At 38.4% G+C, this 20,214-nt stretch overlaps 2 protein-coding genes across 3 annotated transcripts in view; one reads left to right on the top strand and one right to left on the bottom strand.

The window, feature by feature from the left end:
- LOC129748451 (tubulin glycylase 3B-like) overlaps positions 1 to 10,790 on the top strand; it is a 41,939-nt gene extending 31,149 nt beyond the window's left edge. For both annotated transcript variants that reach the window (XM_055743085.1, XM_055743084.1), the window contains 2 exons: positions 9,609 to 10,121; positions 10,189 to 10,790. In XM_055743085.1, the coding sequence (XP_055599060.1) occupies positions 9,609 to 10,121; positions 10,189 to 10,595 (920 nt within the window). In that variant the 3' untranslated portion in view covers positions 10,596 to 10,790. The remainder of the gene's footprint in view (positions 1 to 9,608; positions 10,122 to 10,188) is intronic.
- Positions 10,791 to 12,275: 1,485 nt separating this feature from the next.
- On the bottom strand, positions 12,276 to 19,545 carry LOC129746144 (UPF0430 protein CG31712). The gene is made up of 5 exons (XM_055739648.1): positions 19,251 to 19,545; positions 18,325 to 18,493; positions 17,299 to 17,499; positions 14,726 to 14,809; positions 12,276 to 13,173 (listed from the first exon to the last, which is right to left on the bottom strand). The coding sequence occupies exons 1-5, from the start codon at positions 19,394 to 19,396 to the stop codon at positions 13,015 to 13,017; spliced, it is 759 nt and encodes a 252-aa protein (XP_055595623.1). The 5' UTR covers positions 19,397 to 19,545; the 3' UTR covers positions 12,276 to 13,014.
- Between the last annotated feature and the right edge of the window lie 669 nt (positions 19,546 to 20,214).

Below are 20,214 nucleotides of genomic sequence, written 5' to 3'. Positions count from 1 at the left end.
TTATTATCCGATTGTCATCTCATTTTCAGGGATTGAAAAATAACAATTAAACTTCATATTATCATTTTACTCGTATTTTATTGACAGTCCATACGTAAATTGCCACACTTTGGCCTTAACCCCGGCCATAAGACTCCGCACAACCTTTGAATCAACCGTTTTTTGCATGTAAACTAGAGTGCCCCAAATGACCCGACATTTGAAAAAGTTATGCGCTGCAGGCTTAAATTGAACCTAGGCCTAGTACAAGGTCTCATGCCAAATTTGGGCCAGATCGGATCTCGGGAAAGGGTCGCTGAATGAGCCTAAAGTTTGTATGGAATTTTGAGACATTTTGTTGGGGAGGAACATGGAAATCCAGATTTTCATGAATAACTTTGGTTCCCTTCGGCCGATTTCTTTTGAAAATGGTTTTTCTTAAAGCCTAAACTATGAAACATATTTAATCCCAAGACTGCATTTCGATTCGAGTTAAGACAAAAAAGTTATTAAGCTTCAAAAAATAGCTTTTTTTCAGGGTGATATTCATCACTAATAATGAGAGACACTGCTCCGAACATTTTGACGCAGAATTCACATTGATGAATATCACCCTGAAAAAAGTTACCTCATTTTTGAAGTCTAATAACTTTTCTATCATAAATGGAATTTATATTCAGTCTTCGGATGAAATATTTGTCATAGTTTAGGCACTGACCATACTGACTGGACACTCGATTTCGTTTGTTGGATAATTTTTCCAACAATACGCAATGTCGATTCCAGAGTGCGCATCGATCGATTTGAAGAAATGCTATCCCAGTTAGAAAGTGTCATCCAACTTTCAAAAAAAATATAGGCAATTTCTTCGACAAAATCGGGCTAAATATATAGTTGAACGCTTGAACTTTCTTTACTCAACTCAGAACTACATGCTGTCAAAGATCATAGAGAAAACACCTTAAGGGGGGAGTAGGGTCTAACGGGTAAAAAAAAACACCATTTTCACGAATTTTTTTAGAGCTATTCAAATTTTTTGCATTATACAAAGCATAGTTAAAAGAACATTTAGTATTTTTCGTAGAAAAATATTGAAAAATGAGCCGGTGACGGAGCACTTTTGAGGATGCCTTTTAGAAAACAGGATTTGCAGTGGACACTGTATCTCAGCACAGAATCATCTGAAGTCAAAAAATCAGAGCAAAATATTTTTAATAGATGTTTTTCTGGACCCCAACGATTTTAGTAAAAAAAAAGAAAATCGTTGGGGTTTGGTATTTTATATGTAGAAAATATGTTCCAAATTTGAAAAGAATCGGTGAAGTAGTTTTCAAATGACGATGTCCACTGACTTTAAAAAAGTGCTTTCGAGAAAAACCCTCTCTCTCTCTCTCTCTCTCTCTCTCTCTCTCTCTCTCTCTCTCTCTCTCTCTCTCTCTCTCTCTCTCTCTCTCTCTCGCTCTCTCTCTCTCTCTCTCTCTTGCAGTATTAGATAAGAGGAGATAAAGGCCTATAATTTCTACAGTTTTGCTTCGATAGACTTGAAAATTTGACACAACATTCTTGAAATGTTTTACAATAAGAAAATAAAAAATCGATTTTTGAAAGTGTTAGACCATACTCCCCCCTTAATTAAAGCTTAGTTCTTTCAGAAATGGGACAGTCACGAATGCGTGTATCTCAAAAACTATTTGTTTGATCATTTGATCTACTTTCTATGAAAGAAATGAAGGTTATCTTATGATAATTCATGAAAAAATTTGAAAAAAAATTAATTATTTTTGTAAGAAAAAAGTCTACTTTATTCTTTATACCTCCCATACACCGGCGCACACTTTTTTCAAACTTATCTGTATTTTAGGTGGTTACCTACATCATCCTCCTTCAATTTCTGCTACTTTTCGGTCCAATACTTCTCTTTTAATAGAAACTGAGGGCAATTTAGTGGATACAGCTGTTTTGAAATGAACAAAACTTGATTATTTTTGAGCCACTTCAAAGCGCTTTTAATGGCACTTCTGTTGGTAAAATCTGACAATAACGAAGTAAAACGAGTAAACGAAGTAAAGTGAGATTGGACTTCAAGTATAATCGGTTAGTTTAGATCGTAGATTGTGAATGGTATATACAACATTGCTCTTTTTAGGCTATTAAAAACAGAGAAAACTAAAATTTTCGTTTTTGATAATTGTTGTTTTTTTCCACAGGAGCAGAATTTTGGCAAATCATTATATTTTATAAAAAACTAAAAGCAAATTAATACTTTAACATTCTCGAGACCTTGTCACGCGCATACATGTTATAGGATTCAAACGCTGGAATTTGTTTGAAATAGGGAATTTCTTAAGTTTTGTCGTTCATCAGAAATCATCTGTTCCAAAGCCTCGGTACCGGCTATACGGCTTACGAGCTCTAGAGCTAGCAAAAAACTGTTGTTTGAGGTTAGTTTTGGATAACTTATTACTAGGCAACACTTTCAGCTTATGGAAGAATTTTTTTTTGACATTGCAGTGATCTACCCTTAGTTTTTCGCTTATTCAAAAAATGCTGGTATGAGACTTGACTTCCCTGATGACCCTTAACCGTAGTTACCGATTATGTGCTTCACTCCAATGCTTGATTTGAGCTTTGTGGACATTATTGACAGTGTTTGCATACTTTTCTACCACTCATACACAGTAATTCTTTGAATAATCAACGGTTTTATCAGCTATCAATTTAATAATGATGGGTTTTGAAGGAAACTGTGCAAAATTATGTTTTATTATTCTCATACATCGTAAATATCTCGAAAACGTGTAAATTTTAAATTTTGAAAATAAAATAGGTCAGATAGTACTTTTCATAGGTAGTAAAATGCTGTCAAAATTTTGAATGTCCGATAACTAGTAAACGAGCTATTAGCAAAAGAAAGTGTCCCATTTCTAAAAGAACTAAGCTTTACCGTGCTCTTGTTAATTTACTATTAGTTATTAATTTCTGATCAACGGATCACATATTGATCCAAACGATTTTTTTTTAAATTAAAATTGAAAACAAAACATTTAACTCTACTATGAGGTCCCCAAGGCCCTAATCACCTTTCTCCGGAGAACATCCCTCGAAATGTCGAAGTCAAAATGCTCCGAATAACGGTTGAACGATTTCATTGCCGCAGCCCGTGGCGTAGAGGATAGCCTTCAAGTTTTCTAAGCCAGCGAGCATGAGATCGATTCCCGGTAAGGGCATACATACTACACTTTCTGTGGGTTGGTGGTTTTAGCATTTGTAAGAGATGCTAAGCATAGAGTTAAGAAAAAAGGAATCTCCTCGAGGAAACGTCAAGTTTCCTTGAGATCCTGTATGTGTTTGGGTTCGTTTTTTTTTTCATTGTACCGTAATGGTTCATTCGAATGGAAATATACAATTGAGGATCCTGATTTTCAAGACCACGGGGTCCTACACTAAGCAGAATAGATTCCAGTAGCGTGGGAAAGTTGATTCGCGATGTCAGGAGATCGGCGACGAATGAGCCTCGTGTTGCATGTTAGCGAGCTTGAAGTGTATCAATATCTATGAGGCGGTATCGATTTTCGTAGCTTGGCAAGCGAAAAGGGTCTTGCCAGTTCAGGTGTCCAAGGGCGTATCGCATGAATCACCGCTGGATAGCCTCGAGTCGTTCAGCCCCGTTCTGGTATTATGGGCACCAGAAAGCTGATGCGTATTCAAGGATGGAACGAACAATGCTGCAGGCTTTTCAGGCAATGCACGTCTTGAAGTCCTTCGCCACTATAAAAAATAAACCGAGACTTCTGGATGCTTTGTCAATCATGTAGTTAGTGTGTGAGGTCATCAGCATAGCAAAGTTTGGGGCCGTCGAGAAGTGACAAAACGTCGTTGAAATAAATTAGGAAAACAATCGATCCTAGATGGCTACCTTGGGGCACACCGGAGGAAGAAGGGAACTCTAACTAGCTTTATCAAGAGAAGCTTGAAAAATGAGTCGAATAGGAGTCAGCAAAACAGGCATGAAACTTTTCAAAAAAGCAGCTGGTATCTCGTCCGAACCCGTAGAAAAAGAATTCTTGAGCTGTGCTGCTGCTTTAGAGATGACTTCCTCCTCGATTTCAATATCATTTATTGAAAAGCCCAATGGTGAAACGTTCATGACAGCACTAGCTAAATGCTGAATTAAAGGTAATAGAAAACTTTTGATCAAGATCAGAGTTCGCCTTAATGCCATTCAGAGACATGTTTGAAGGTATACCAGATTCTTTCCGCTGACTATTTACGTGTTTCCAAAACGATTTTAGACAAGACTTGAAGTTATTGTAACAACGTTTACTTGCTATTTTATAAGCGTTATTAAATTTACGATATATACCATTAGTGAAGGATGATTTTTGCTACTTGTATTTTTGAAGGGCACACCTTTTTGTCGTCTTCAGTCGTCGCAGTTCAGTTGTGACCCACGGAAATTCGCATATTTCCACCGCCAGAGCATTTTGGAACGTGGCGATCGATGACATAATTCAGAATATGTGAAAAGGTTTCAGCGGCAGCGTCGGGATTCGATAGATCAAGCTCAGCTACCCCAGTCGATAGTGGCCAGGATACGAGAGATGTCGTCGAAATTAGTGTTCTTGACAAGTTTGTCATCTTCTAGAGCGCATAAGAAGCTTAAAGCATGGATCATCAAAAATTTGGACGCACTGTTTATTATACCATAGCTATCCTAGTTGTCGGATCTGGAATGTTTTGACAGTACTTTGTTCGGAAATGTTTCCTCTATCAGTGCTGAAAATGTCATAAGGATTCGTTTTGTTCCAATAAAATTACACGTTATGGAAGCCGCGAGGCGAAAATTAATTTTGGACACTTACGTCAAAAACCCGACGTGGTCTGGTTCAAAAATCGTGAAATCTGATTTTGGGCGGCTTCCTGGACAAAAATTTTACAAAGCCACTGGTCGGGGTGATGTCCCCGCCAAGTTCAAATTCGTTTTTGCCGATAAGTTGGCAAGAAAGTGTTTGATCTGGCAAGGTATTTGCAGCTGCGGACGAAAAACCCCGGTTTTTGTGAAAAACGAGACCATGGACTCCGAAATGTACAAGGAGGAGTGCCTTAAAAATCGTTTTTTTTTTTTCGTACGTTAGATCCCAAGGACCAGTAAAGTTTTCTCCTGATTTGGCATGCTGCCACTACTGCTATAGGGGGTACTACAGTGGTATTGGGCCAACCACTGGACATCAACCCGTCCAACTGTCCTCAATTCCGCCCTATCGAAAAATTTTAGGTAATTGTCAAGCAGTAGATGAAGAAGAATGGTAGGACGACTGCGGATGCAACAGAAATGAAGAGATTGTGGAACAAAATGGCCGCTGAGGGCAAAGAATGGATGCTGAGGTCAGTGAATAGAGTGTCCAACCTATGATGAGTGGTTCTCGGCGAAAAGTTCGAAATTTCATACAAAAAAACATCGGAATATTTTTTTTTCTTATTTTTACTTTGAAGTGCAATAAAAACCCTACAATTTGATTACAAAACATTTTTATTTCGTTTACATAGCTCCGAGATAGACCCTTTTTAATGCGTCCAGATTTTGCGTGATCCATGCTTTACATCGAAGATGCAGCGTGAAAACAACTCAGCGAGGGCAATATCTCTTGAATGATCAGGTACAGTACGCATACGTACAGTTTTCAGTCTACAAGATAAATTCGAATCCATACAAGTTTCAGATCGCACCAGGAATTATCGTCGATGAGCTGCGCTGGGAGATTCGACTTCACTGCAATTATGCTCAGTAACCTTGACACCAAAAAATCACCTGGTCCTGAAAATATTATCGCAGCTACAGTTGGAAAGCCCATCACTTGGCTTTTTCCAACATCCTGACAGACATCTTCAACGAAACTATCGAGACTGGTATCTATCTTAATGCATTGAAACTAGCCCGCGTAGCTTCTATCTTCTTCAAGTCAGGTGATAGATCAAATGTATCAAACTTCCGTACCGTCTCAACGAACGCTCTCTGTCTTGGACAAAGTCATTAAAAAACTACTTGTCACTCGAATAAATGAATATTCAACAAGATATGACCATTGATCATGCGGTGCTGTTACAGAAATTGGAATGGTATGGGTTACGTGGACAACCCCTTAGGCTAATCGAAAGCTTCTTATCAGCTCTCCAACAATTTGTTTCCTTAAAATGAGCTTCAATTAGTGAAAGATTCATTTCAACCGGAGTGCCACAGGGAAGCAGCTTTGGCCGCTCTTGTTCTTGGTATTTATCAACAATCTCCCCCTGTTGAATCTGCACGGCAAAGTTCGGCTTTTTTGCCGACGACACCTTAATATCGTACAGCAATACCAATCCTCTCCAGATAGTGCAATGGATTGGAAACGATTTGGAAATCCTTCAGCAAAACTTCGATTGTAATCTTCTCTCGATAAATTTGTTGAAAACTTTGTATATGCATTTCGACGATACCTTAAGCTGGACAGCCCATGTAGAGCAACTTAAACGAACACTCGCTCCGGGCGATGTTGCCATATGGAAAATTTCTGCGCTCGTTCCAACTCACTGGCTGAAAAATGAATATTTTGCGCTGTTTCTCTCGAGGCTGCAATATCTGGTGTCACTATGGGGTAAAGCATGTAGAAGCCTCCCGAGGGAGTTACAGGCCATGCGGAATAGAGCGCTAAAGGCTGTCTTTTGGTTGCCGTATTTGTACCCTTCCGCAGGCTTCGGACGCATCCTGAGGCGCGACTCATAAGAGGCAGAGCAGTACCACTCATTGAGGAGGAACTCCCAAACTCCTGGCAGTCGAAAACCACTCTTTCTCGCTTCTCTTACCGCCAGAATCGCTAGGAGCGCCAGTCACTCTTTGCTCCCTCGGAGGCTCTGCGCTCCTCCCAAAGAGGCCTCCCTGGGAGAATAGCTTTGCGTGTGACGATTCAGAATTGCTTCGAGTTAGGTACATATTTGATTGCTTCAAGTAGCTCACAGCTGCTGTCTGGCTGCTGGGGGTGGCTGTGCGACGATGTAAGCAAAACGAATTTTATAAATACTATTTTTGTACCTAAACAACGTTAACATTATTACTCTAATTTACATTCAATGTTCATGTAAAACGATTGTCGAAGTTAAGGCTTTCAGATAATATGTTTTACAAAGAAATCGGCCGGTGTTGAAAGAAGTATTGTAAACAAGAACATCCTGCACACTTATCAACCTAAATGGCTTTTAAAAACTTAACGTCCACAGATAATCATTCTGCTTTTAAATCAAAAGGCTTAAGGTTGATGGGACATCAAAATTACGTAGTCAGAAAAAATATTGCTTCCCCAGCTATTTTCAAATCTGCAAAAACATACGATTTTCACCTTTCTAAAAAAGGTCTAGATAAGTGGCAACAATGAATGAAAAAATCAATTGAAAACGTTTGAAAATTTATAGTTTAAGATATATTTCTGATGTCATAACGCATAAAGCACCAAATGCAGTAAGTTTTTGTTTTGTTCGAATAAAATTTTACAATTTTCTGTCAAGAATGATTTTAAAACTATAAAGGTGCTGCATACATTTAGGGGTAAAAAATCATCTAGCTTAAATCATAAATGTTTTTGTTATGTTTTTCTGTCAAAAATGATTTTAAAACCATAAAGGTGCTGCATACATTCAGGGGTAAAAAATTATCTAGTTTAAATCATAAAAGTTCATGTTATATTTTTCTGTCAAAAATTATTTTAAAACCATAAAGGTGCTGCATACATTTAGGGGTGAAAAATCATCTAGCTTAAATCATAAAAGTTCGTGTTATGATAGATGATATTTTGAATTTAACAAACGCGTAAAGTGAACCAATCGTAACAGCATATGGAATCAAGATTTTAAAAGGGAATCTTTGATTTGCATTTTGATGAATTTTTAGCCCAGATTGGTAATTGAATTATTCAAATATTTATAAAAAAAATGCTGATTTTTCAAAAAAAAATCGCACCAACAGTGTTGATATAGGCATGTTATAAGGGCATTGGAAAAATATAAAAAAAATGTAGGTACATCTTTGGCACATTTTTTTAATTTTCTATGAGAATCAAAATATTTAAAAATCTATCTCACGATGTTAAGTAATTAGTTATCATTATTTTGTTATCATTAAATGATAACTTCACTACATTATTTTCAAATAAAAAAAAACCTCTTGATGTGGTATCGTATACAAATGTAGCATCTAACCCGGCTGTTGCATAATGCCCCGTTTGACGGTTATTGATGAAATAATAGCTACCCGAAGATAATATTTCAAATTTCTTTACAAACTAGAGGCCCTTCTTGTGCTATTTGACTTAAATTTTGCATGTAAACTTCACACAACAATTTGCTTATTTGAGCCACTCTACTCAGCAAAATAATTAGCGGGGACAAGTCCTACCTTTCGTTATTCATATTAAATCATTTCCAAATAACACCGCCGGCGCAAACCAGAACAAACGAACACGAACCAGCAAGATTCCCAGCTCATAACGTTTGTCTTAAAGCGTTCTCCTAGGGAGCGCTCCCGAAGAGCGCTCATTTATCTTTTAAGAGCGGAGCGAGAGGTAAAAAGAACTCCCTAGGAGCATGAAATCTTCGAGGCAAATGGTCACTCCTTCTCATTCCTTCACGCCGCTTAAAGAGTGAGAGCAGATTTAGCTCCGTGGGTGTTTGCTCTCAAATGAATCCGAAGCCTGCCCTTCCGAACATCCCATTCAGTGCTTCCTATACGAGGTGCCCAGGAACTTCAAACAATGTTATATAACCACAAACTCCTAACAAGCAGGAATTTCCATCTCAACATGCGCTTTGGAAAGATGACATCTCAACCAGATAAAAAGAAAAAAAAAAAAAATGACATCTCAACGCTCGTCTAAAAACGCGAATCAGCTTCGTCTGGTCAGGGTTAGGTTAGAAGAGGCTTGGAAGAAGCTTAACTCCAGCAGGTTTTTTTCTATCCGAGGAAATATAAGAAAAAGAACAAATAAAATAAATAACACTCCGCCTCCAATACATTTTGCTGTGACGGGCACTACGGTCACAGCGGAACAGGGCCGAAGATCTAGCTCGATAGTGTGCGGTCATTCAGCCATGTTATCGGGAAGGCGATGACGTCATGGCAGGAGCATGAAATTGCAAGCAGGTAGTACCTAGGTCAGGCAGGAATTTTTACCCTCGAAATTCTGGTAGTAAAAGGTTATGAAATCTAAAGGAATCTTGGAAATTAAGTTATTAGTTTTTATGATATTGTTGAAGACAATGATGAATATTGTTGTTAAATTGAATGTTTACCAATAAATGCAATGTGTTTTTATAAACTGTTTCTTGATTGCTCCGGACGAAACTCTATCTTCATGAATTTTATCTTCTCTCTCTGGAGCCACCACCAGCACACAACACATAACCTCTTCGCTTTGAGGCACCCCTAAATCAAGTCTGATGGAACTGAAATTTTTCATAGGTCATTTATTTGGTCCAATCTTCAAAATGTATATGGTCGGTTTTTTTAATTTGATCATGAAATTTTCCCATATTACCTCCATTGCCACCCTAATATTATATACTAAGCAACTTTTAAATAATTTACGATTTCCTTCCTTTCACAGAGAGACCGATGCTCATTCACAACACCAAGTTCGACATCCGCCAGTATTTCCTGGTCACGTTCATCAACAACCAGTTGAAAATATGGATGTACCACAACTGCTATCTACGGTTCAGCTCCCGGGAGTTCAATCTGGACGATTTCAACGAATCTATCCATCTGACGAACTATTCGATCCAGAAGTACTATTCCCGATCCGAGGAAAGTCCGCTGCCGGTGTACAACATGTGGTCCTGTGAAGAGTTCCAACGGCACCTGCAAACGCTGGGCAAGGGTTACTACTGGGAACGTAAAATCTATCCAGACATGAAGAAGAGCATCCTGGCCGTCGTTTCGGCCAGTGTCGATGGCATGAAAATCGAGCGTAACATGTTCGAGCTGTACGGGGCCGATTTTATGGTGACGGAGAACTTCCGAACTATGCTGCTGGAGATCAATTCTAGTCCGGATTTGTCCGCATCGACGAAGGTTACCGAGACTATTTGCGAGGCAGTGTTGGAAGATTTGGTTAAAGGTAGATGAGAATTACCTTAGATCCAAATTTTCTCCTTTAGAAAATGTTAATTCCCTTTTGTTTTCAGTTATCATCGACAATAGCAATGATCGGCGAGCCCTAACCGGTCAGTTCGAGTGTATTTGGTCCCTGGAAATTCCTCGAGTGGCTCCATACGGTTTTGGAATATCGCTCGAAGGAAAGGCTTTGGGGCCGAAAGCGTGCTCTAAGAGCTCACTGGCAACAGGACCTCCCGCATGTGCAATGAATCGTACCAGAATAAATACTTCGGACAGCTCTATACTGAACGGTTCTGATCGACCCGGTACCAAAGTCAACTGTAAAAGCCCTGTGGGTTTAGTAGTGGGACCTCCGATGGGAGTACTTGGTCGACCTCGACCATCCCTTATAGGTAGCGCTAGCTCGTCGTTTTCCAGAAACGCAAGCGGAAGCAAGGGATCGAGCGCAAGCAGCACACCGCCAAGCTCTATGTAAAAAAGGAAGGAGCAATGTGATTCATAAATGTATTTTGAACATCAAGCAAGTTTCGTCGTTACCAAACTTATGAGAAAACATCACATGTTATATATTCAAAAAAGAGTGTTGCTTTGGATATCTCTGATACAGTAGTGATCGTTTTTTTGTACCATCATCTGATAGCAAATTCAGTTTATCTTTGAAAATAAATGTTTTCCACGTTAAGTAGATGTTTACCGCAATAATTTTGATAACACTCCTACGTTTTTCTATGTTTCGGTGGTTTAATTTTAGAAGAAAGGTTCACTAATTTGCCACTATGTGGTTGACTTTAAGGACTGTTAGCGATTTACAATTGAATATAAGGATATCAGACATAAGGCCTTCTCGCCTGTGTAACACTTTCACACATGGTCAATAATTTTTATCAAAATTATTTGAACTATTGCCAAAATTATCGATTCAGAACAAAAACTATCAGGTATAACGGACTAACTTTCAGGAAAAACTCATGTAAGTATTAAATCCTGGCCAGTACCTGACGAATCTCCCTCATATACGCAACGATGCTCCTGGCTGAAACTGGATACTCTTGCTGATCGACGAGAATACCTGAAAGCGGTGTTCGTTGGGAAACTGCTGCTCGGATGCATTGATGCTCCAAATATTCTTGCGAGGATAGACTTCAACGTGACTCCCAGACAACTGAGAAGCCGAGAATTTCTTCGGCTTTGATTTCATCGAACGCTCTACAGCCAGAATGAGCCTATTCGTGCAATGTGTGCAGTGTTTAATGATAGATGCAGTGAATTTGACTTTCATTTGACTGTAGATACTTTGTTGAACCGCTTACGAACTTCAATGTTAAGATGATTTTAATTTGATTCTGTATCTGATGTTAAATCTTAGTATTATTTTATTTTATAATCTCTGTATTTCAATTTTTAATTCCTGACAAACTATTGTAAAGCTAATGTATTGTTCTTGCCATTGATGGGTTTTTATGCCTAGTGCTTTTCCCATCTCATCCATTTAGAGTTTTAGTTCGATGGATTAATAAATAAATAAATAAAAAAAAAAATAGCTCGAAGATAGCCGAATTTGATAAAAAAGAAGAAATGGATACGAACAGAAATCCTTTCTAAGAAAGTTTACATGCACGCTACATAATTTAGTGACCAAATCAAGCTTTACTACAGATCTTCGGCGAAACTCTTCGAATTAGTAAAGTTTTGTTCTATTTGTTCTACACATCAGCAATGAACCAACAATTTGCCAAATAAACGATACCAGACACGAACGTTCAAACTTACTGATACCGTCTGTCAGCCAGGACTCTGCACGTACCTACGACGAGAAAAACTTTCTGCGAACAACCCGAAACAAAACGAACGGGATCGAAGCTATTAACTGCAGTAAACGGTAATTGGAGAAAACTTTCACTTTTGGCCCTCCTCCTGCCTCCTGAGTGTTGAGAAACAATGTTGCGGTGTTGTTCCGTTTTAAAAAGTTTGTACAAACCATTGTGGGATCGATAAATTTAATTTCATCATATCGACACGATAGCAACTGGTAGGTAGCGCCGACGAGTGGCCACCCGTTCGAGATTGTTTTTAGGTCAATGGTTAATCGTGGATTATTTTAGGGCAGCAACGAATTTATATAAAGATTTCGGATGATTGATGGTACAGCTGAGGCTATGGATTTTCAATTTATTTCACTTTCATAATATAGACACAACCAAAGAAATGGTTTTATCCTAAATATGGTAAGTAATAGGATTGGCAAACCGATAATTTCGATCATCTAAGCAAAATGATTCCCTTCGGGGAGGAATCTTGACTTATGTACACTTTAAATGCGACTAATCACCATTGAAGAAGTCTCAGGAATATTACCAACTATTGCATCATATTGCTCAATTTAGAAAAAAAAATCAACTTCTTTAATGATGATTTTATCACAAGACACAAAACTTTTATAAAAATGAACATAATTTTGAACATAATCTAACCTTAACAGGAAGATTCGGTAAAGTTTTTATTTCCAGCTCTGCCTGGAAGTCAAACTTTCTAATTACATTCTAGTAGAATGGATCACGATACGTGATTCGATGAAAAAAAAAACATGAATTAAGATATACGCTTAGCTTTACACAACGCGAACCACTAAAGGGATGTTGTTTGCCTTTCTAGCACTTGTTGTGTGGTGGCGTTCTGTCGTTTGGGTACCAGTGTTACTGTTCAACAAATGTCTACTGTGGCACAAAATTCTGAACCCCGCGAACCGCCCACGGATTCGCCAGTCACCCACAGGCCGCAGAAACATATGGATAAACAAAAACAGGATCCCCACTGTCCCCAAACCGAGAGCTACTCAAAAAGCGACAGTCTGCCTCCGGAAGGGAGCGCTATTTCTGTGTGTCCGTTTATACCTTTCACTTGGACAGCGAGAACGAGAGCTTGGGACGTGAGTTGTTCTTGCCCAGTATCATGCGCTGTTCTTCTTTGACGCGCTTTTCTTGCTCTTTACGCATCTTCTGGCGCTCTTCGTCCATCTTTCTTTGCTCTTCTATTATCGCGAGTCGGTCTTCGGCCTGGAAGTAGAGAAAGGGGAGAAAAGAAAATAGGGGATGTTAAAAAACGTTGATAAAGATAATATTATTAGAAGATATCGAATCAGAAATTAACAAATGAATTTCTTTTTGATCGTATCACCTAGCCAGGTGACTTATTGGCTCTCTGTATATAGATAAAAATGCAGATATGCTTTACTATGAATTGTGCTTACACCGCTTTTAAATGTACATCGAAAAAGCAAAAGCTTGGCTATAAATCTCATTAGACCGAGTCGATTTGGGGTCATTTTAGAATTTATCATACTCTGGGGTCTTAAAAGTTTCGTTTTGGTTCAAAACTCATCCATGATTTTTTGTAGAGTTTCTGAGTAAAGGCAGAAACACAATACAGCGTCGGTCGTCGCGTCACGTCAGCGGTCAACGCTGTCGATAAGTACTAAAACGCGGACGCGACGCACCCGACAATTTTTGCATCACAATTCAGCGTCAAGAGACATCTAAGATGTCTCTTGACGCTGAATTGTGATGCAAAAATCGTCGGGTGCGTCGCGTCCGCGTTTTAGTACTTATCGACAGCGTTGACCGCTGACGTGACGCGACGACCGACGCTGTATTGTGTTTCTGCCTTAACGTTTACATGGTAAATTTGAACTTTTAGATTTGCATGGGAAAATTCGTATACTGAAAAATCAACATTATTTTTGCTCCTTCTGTGTAGCCTAGCTTATGGTTTTTGTGTCAATTTATAAATTATCCAGAGGAACAACTTTGAAGAAGACCGTATCAAACTTTGTATCTTATAAGGCAAAAAAGTTATTAGCTGTTTAACAGGGGTATGCCTTTTGGCATTGATAAACAATAAATTCAATTTACATCACTGCTTGTGCCTGCATGAAAAGTAGTCATGCAATACCTAACTATAGGTACCTAGCAGTGATTTCAATTGAATTTGTTGTTTATCAATTCCAAAAGACATACCCCTGTAAAACAGCTAATAACTTTTTTGCCAAATAAGATACAAAGTTACGGTCTTCGACAAAGTTGTTCAACAAAAAATTTCTTTGGAGAATTCATAAATTGGAACAAAAACCGTAAGCAGGTTCGGTTCCACACAAAAAATGAAAATGATGTTTATTTTTCAGTACAAACTATTCCATTTTCTCATACAAACTTAAAAGTTCAAATTGACTCATGTAAGCGTTTCATAAAAATTCGGCAAAAAATCGTGGATGAGTTTTGAACCAAAACTAAGATTTTTAGACCCCAGTGTTTGAGAAATTAAGAATGACCCCAAATCGACTCAGTCTTAAAGTTAAAAGTGGTATTATAGAGTTTTATTCTCTGGTCAGAAAAATAAAAACGAAGAAGAAGAAGACTCAGTCTAACGTATCATGCTTGAACTAACATTTTTACTAGCAGACTAACATAATTTTTGGTAATGGCAGCAGTTTGTCAAAATAGCTGTTAAATCGACTTAAAAAGTAGGAACATAAACATTCTTTAGAGTCAGAGAGCCTCTATAGCAAATTTAACAAGTTTTGTACATTATCCCGCAAAAAATTTTACTCACCAGTTTACGCTGGGCCTCTTCGATTTTCCGATTGTTCTCAGCGATAATATTTTCGAGCTCCTGACGCTTTTTAAGCTCTTCTTCCTGCACGGGTGAAGGGGGGAGAGAAAATAAACGTATTAATATGGCAACGGATTGGCAACGGTCGCAGACGCATCCATCCTCGTGTAGTAGGTCAAAGCTGAGACGACTGGTTTTGAGCGAAATATAGAACGTCCGTAAAAGTCTTTTGATTGGGAAAGTCGTCCAGAGGTAGAAATATGTTGGAATGCGTCTGCTTTTGAGGAACATAATGGCAACTATAGTTTTCTTGATTTGGTTGAAGTTTTATCATTTTTCGTAAGACAGTTTCAAAATTGAAACCACAAGTTAATGTTCATTTTCAACGATCATCACTACAGAGAGCCTGCTACAGTTTTTTGTTCACTCGCGCGGATTGTTTTGGTTCTGATTGTTACACAAAATTGTTCCAATGAATGTCACTGCAAAATGTCTCGAATAATGAGCAAAATGTATTCATTATGTTAAAAGTGTACACAGTGCGAAATTGCAAAAAATAAAATAAAACTTAATAGTTACAGTTACAAAGTAGAAACAATTAAAAGAAAAGTGATTATGAGGAACCATTCAAAAGAGAGAGAAAAAACTTAAAATGAAAGAAAAACCTGGTTTTATAAAGCACACAAAAAACTTCGTTCTGCATCCGACAGTAACGCATGCACTCGCTCAATCCGGTCCTCGTGTGTTACTCTTCTCCGTTTTTGCGTTTGTGGTGTCACGCGCTATTCGCCGTCTGATGCGCGCTCCGTCTTCCTCGTCTTCTGATCGTAGCCGGAACCATGTACGTTTTTTTGAATTGCGTATTTCTAGGCAGTTTACTTTAGTTTAATTTATCACTGACGACAGGCTTAGAGCAATGATGATATTGCGTTTTGGATAGGAATGATTTTTTTTATCATTTGGAGGAAGTAATACAACAAATACCTGTGGGAGGAACGATTCCTATAGGTGTTGGGAAGAAAATGAGTCGGACGATGGATTGTTTTTGTTTCCATTCGAAGGGTTTGGATAAAAAGTTAATATAGATTGGACATTTTTTCATATTTTCAGATGTGCAGATGAGCGATCACGTAAACTTGCCGGTACAACGAATCAATAAGTCATTTTAAGGCCACTGCGAAGCAATGCTTGTATTAGAACCTTTACATTTTTGAAAGCAAATGCAAACATAGAATTTTGAAATTCCACACAAATCAGTAAGGAAAATATCCACTAAGTGTAGATTCAGAAAAACAAGAAATTTAATCTGTTTCATAACTTTTATGAATAGATACCTACACATTTACGATTTCATTCTTTGAGGCAGTGTGTACATATGTAGTACGTACTTAAACCTACTTAATGTAACATTTGTATTTCAATAAGTACTTGATATTAGTGAGAACCCTTAATTTTCCAAATTTGTAGCAGATTTTATAATGTATGTTTACGTGTGCCAACTGTTAAGAATGATGAATTTACTTTAAAAGAAATCAAACCTTTGAAAGATCTTTCAACACCATATTTCACGTTAGTCTATTAATGTTGGTAGAGTATGAGGAAAAAGGACTTCATTTTCATTACTGTTTAAAAATGCATTCACTACTTTAGATAAAAAAAACAGTGAAAAACAATATTACCTAATTAAAAGTTGAGGTTTACACATTTTAAAAAATAAAAGAAATATTAATATTTAATATAACAGCCACATTTTTGAAAGCGGTTTTCTGAAGAAACTGAATAATGACTGTTTACATCAAATGTTGAAAAGCTTCCATCATATAAAATCTCATGTGATAATTTCAATTGAATTTAGAATTAAATACTGTAAATTTGTACGGCCAAAATTGTAGAAAGAGATAACTTGGCCTGAACAATTGAACACACGGCAAGAGAAGAAAATATTAAGTTTTCTTTTTCCTAATTACTAAGAAGAAGCACTAGACATAAACTTATAGCATCTAATTTCAAGTTTGTTGTTTGTTCGAAATTATTGAGAGCGTAAAATTTTATCCGAATAGGTTAGGGGTAGTCAAAAAAAAAAAATTAAATGGTTTGCGACCTAAATATATATTGAACATTTGATACTGATATCGTTTTCCATAACATTTTTTCACAAAAAAATCAGAGAATTATCCTCCTATGTTTAAAAATTACAATTCAGGTAATACGTGCATCTCAGAGTTTTATTTAGTGTTTAAATTTAAAAAAGACGGATCTTGATTTCCGTTTACACGAACTGATCTTGAATCTTCAAAAAAATAAGTTTTCCCTGAAATCCCACCAATTCACACCAAAGACCAGACTGAGTCCAGGCACCAGCTGGTAGTACTAGTAGTAGAGAGAGAGAACGCTTGTCAGTATCTCAGCAACAACACATTCCTAGAAAAACCGAACAGTCGTAAACGCGAGTTCACCGAAAGCGAACCCGGTTTGCGAGCGATGAATTTAGAGTAACGGGTTCTCGATCCCCATCGGTCCCCACAAATGAAGCAAATCTGGGAACGGCCCTACCCACAGGAACGGATTCTTACCTCCCGGCGGCGTTCTTCCTCCCGGGCCTGCTCCCGGCGTTTCTCCAGCTCCATCATCATCTCCTGTTCCATCTGCTTTTTGGCGGCTTCGACGCGACGCTGCACCTCGGTTTCGATTTCGTCCTTGCGCTTCTCGAGCTCTTCCTCGACCCGCTTCTTCACCAGCAGTTCGATGCGTTTGGCGGCTTCCTCTTCGATCATCTGGAATTGAAACATGTGTGAAATTCCGATAAATCAGAAACATGGACAAAAGTCTGCCCCAAACGACCCGACTTTTGAAAAAGTTATGCACTGCAGACTAAAATTAATCCTATACCTATTACACGCTTTTTTTTTCAGGGATTTTCATCCTAGTACACGCTTTCATGCCAGATTCACGCTTTCATTTTGGCCAGATAGAATCACGCGAAGGGATTTTGAGAAATTTTGTTAGGGAGAAACATGAAAAATCAGTTTTTCGTCAATAACGTTTAGTTCCCTTTTGTCAATTTCTTTTGAATGCGGATTTTATTAAAGCCCAAGCTATGATAAATACTTCATCTGAAGACTGTGCGATAAATATACCTACCCTAAGAGCGTCGAAAATCAAATCGTTTGCAGCTTCAAATATGTAGTTAGATACAACAACTCAAGTCTGAATAAAGTCCGACATTTGGTTGCTTTTTTGTTGTTGTTGTGGACATCTCGATCCTTCTTAGTAAAGATTTGGAAAGATGATGATATCTTGACAAAGTAGTATTTTCTAAACATATTTTTTCGAACAGAATTGTGTTAAACTTTTGAGTATATTTTTCCATGCTTGCACATGGTGGCACTGAGATGAATTGTGAATTGTAAATTGCACAGGTAAGCAATACTGATAAGAGTTAATTGCACTTCAAGACTTGTAAGCTTGTGTCGTAAAAAATTCAACTTCAACTTCAACATCAGCTGAATATGAAATCCTAGATCTCATGAACTGAATTTAATTTGGCCAAAATGAAAGCCAGGATATTTCTTTTGGCTGCATATAGATCTCAACTGTACCTTTTGCTCTGCCTCCTTCTGTCGTCTCTGTCGCTCCATCTCGGCCAGCCGCTCGACTTCGGTCAGCTTCCGGCTCTTGGAGCTCTTTTTGTGGTGATGATGATGGTGCCGCCGATGATGGTCATCGCCACTGCTGCTACTGACGGAAGACTCCGATACCGAACGCTTCCTGTCGGGATTCAATTGAAGGTGCCGGATGGAAACACACACATCAGAAACGGAAAGAGAAACAAAATAACAAGCATTAGATTGGTTGGTGGGAACATCTGGGTGTTGCGAGTCCAGCTATTTTTTTTTGGATCGCACAGCAATAAAATTTGTGTAAGAATTGAATTCATAAAAAGTATAATGGAATATATGAACAAGTTAGTTCAGTTCCTAAAAACATTACCATGATTTCAGAGAAGATTGTGGTAAAAGATCCGGAGATATAGGATAAGTGCCGGATCAGTTAAAATCCCTCACCGTTAGGAGAGTGGCCAGATAGCTGATCGCTAATACTACCTATTCTCTATTATCTTCTTTTCGTGTTTATCCATGTCGATTCCTTCCATCAGAGCAATCTGGTAGCTTCCACCGTAGAATTTTGGCACCCGGCACGGGATCCGGAATTGATGTCACCTGAAATGAATGCAGGACACCCAGAAAAAAGAAAAACAAGCATGGTGTCCTACTTAGATACATTTTTTGTAGCCCCACAAGAAATCAATATCGATCCGGGGCATTGGACCAAAACACTCCATAGCGAAATGGCGAAAAAAAATATTGAAATTCCGCACGAACAAAATCGATGAATGAGTAAATATGGCAAAATGGTTAGACATTTTTTTTCCTGTACCAAAAGGATTGGTAGCAAGGGAAGATAACGAAAGTGCCAATTCTGACCGGAACACCGGCAGCGGCCTCATAAGGAAACCTATTTTTACCTTGATTTCGAGCTGCGTTCCTTGTACTTGTCGTAGCTACGATGGGATTCGTGTTTGCTGTGCGACGAGGAGCGAGATTTGCTGCGCTTCCGGTGCTTGCTCTTGTGCTTCTTCGGGGTGCGGCTGCGAGATCGGGACCTTCCCATGCTTTTGCTGCTGATTACGAACTACGGATACCACTAATCACTGCACACAATGCACTAAATTCCGTGAAAATTCACCCAGATTGGAAAATGCGTTGTTGCGATGGCGAAAATTTTTCTTCTTTGACTTTTGTACAGCAAGGTTCTCGCTAAATTTGAAATACTCAGAGCCCGGCTACCTTTTACTCAGACGTCGCCACATGTATGAAGCAGCCGACGGCTGATCTTAATGAACTCAGAAATCAGCGGAAAGATTACTCAGACGGCAGGAAATTCGCCACTCAGAGAACTCGAGTGCTTGAAGGCGACAACTGAGTAAATGTTGAACAGTTTGTGCGAGGCGGTTGAACTTGGTTGGTTTTGTGCAGCAAAAACTTGAAATTTTACATGGTGAATATATTGATTTTAAAGGTAATTTGTAGATGTTGATACGGTTTTATTTATATTACAGAATTCTGCGACGAAGTGATGATGGTCCAAATAGATTTGCCATCTAGTACGGCATAATGGGTCCCGGCCCGGGAGACGAAACCCGACGGGCAAAAAAAATTCAAAAAGTTTGCGGGTTTTTTTTAAATAAAGGAATGAACAATATTTTGACTTTTATTATTCATCAATCAACAAATCCATCATTTGTCTGAATAATAATACAGGTTTTAGTTATTCTAGCATGAAAAAAGCGGCCAAAAACCGCTTCAGAATTATTCGCGCATTCTGAGTAACCATGACTCAGTTGTCGCGAAAAGGGCTATTAGTCAGTTCTGAGTAAAGGCCGTTTAGTCAGAACTGAGTAGGTGCGGTTTTGGCGACAACTGAGTAAC

Source organism: Uranotaenia lowii, chromosome 2 (genome assembly GCF_029784155.1).
Source record: "Uranotaenia lowii strain MFRU-FL chromosome 2, ASM2978415v1, whole genome shotgun sequence".
Lineage (NCBI taxonomy): Eukaryota > Metazoa > Arthropoda > Insecta > Diptera > Culicidae > Uranotaenia > Uranotaenia lowii.
Note: the sequence above shows the minus strand (reverse complement) of the source record. Positions and strands in the feature narration are given on the sequence as shown.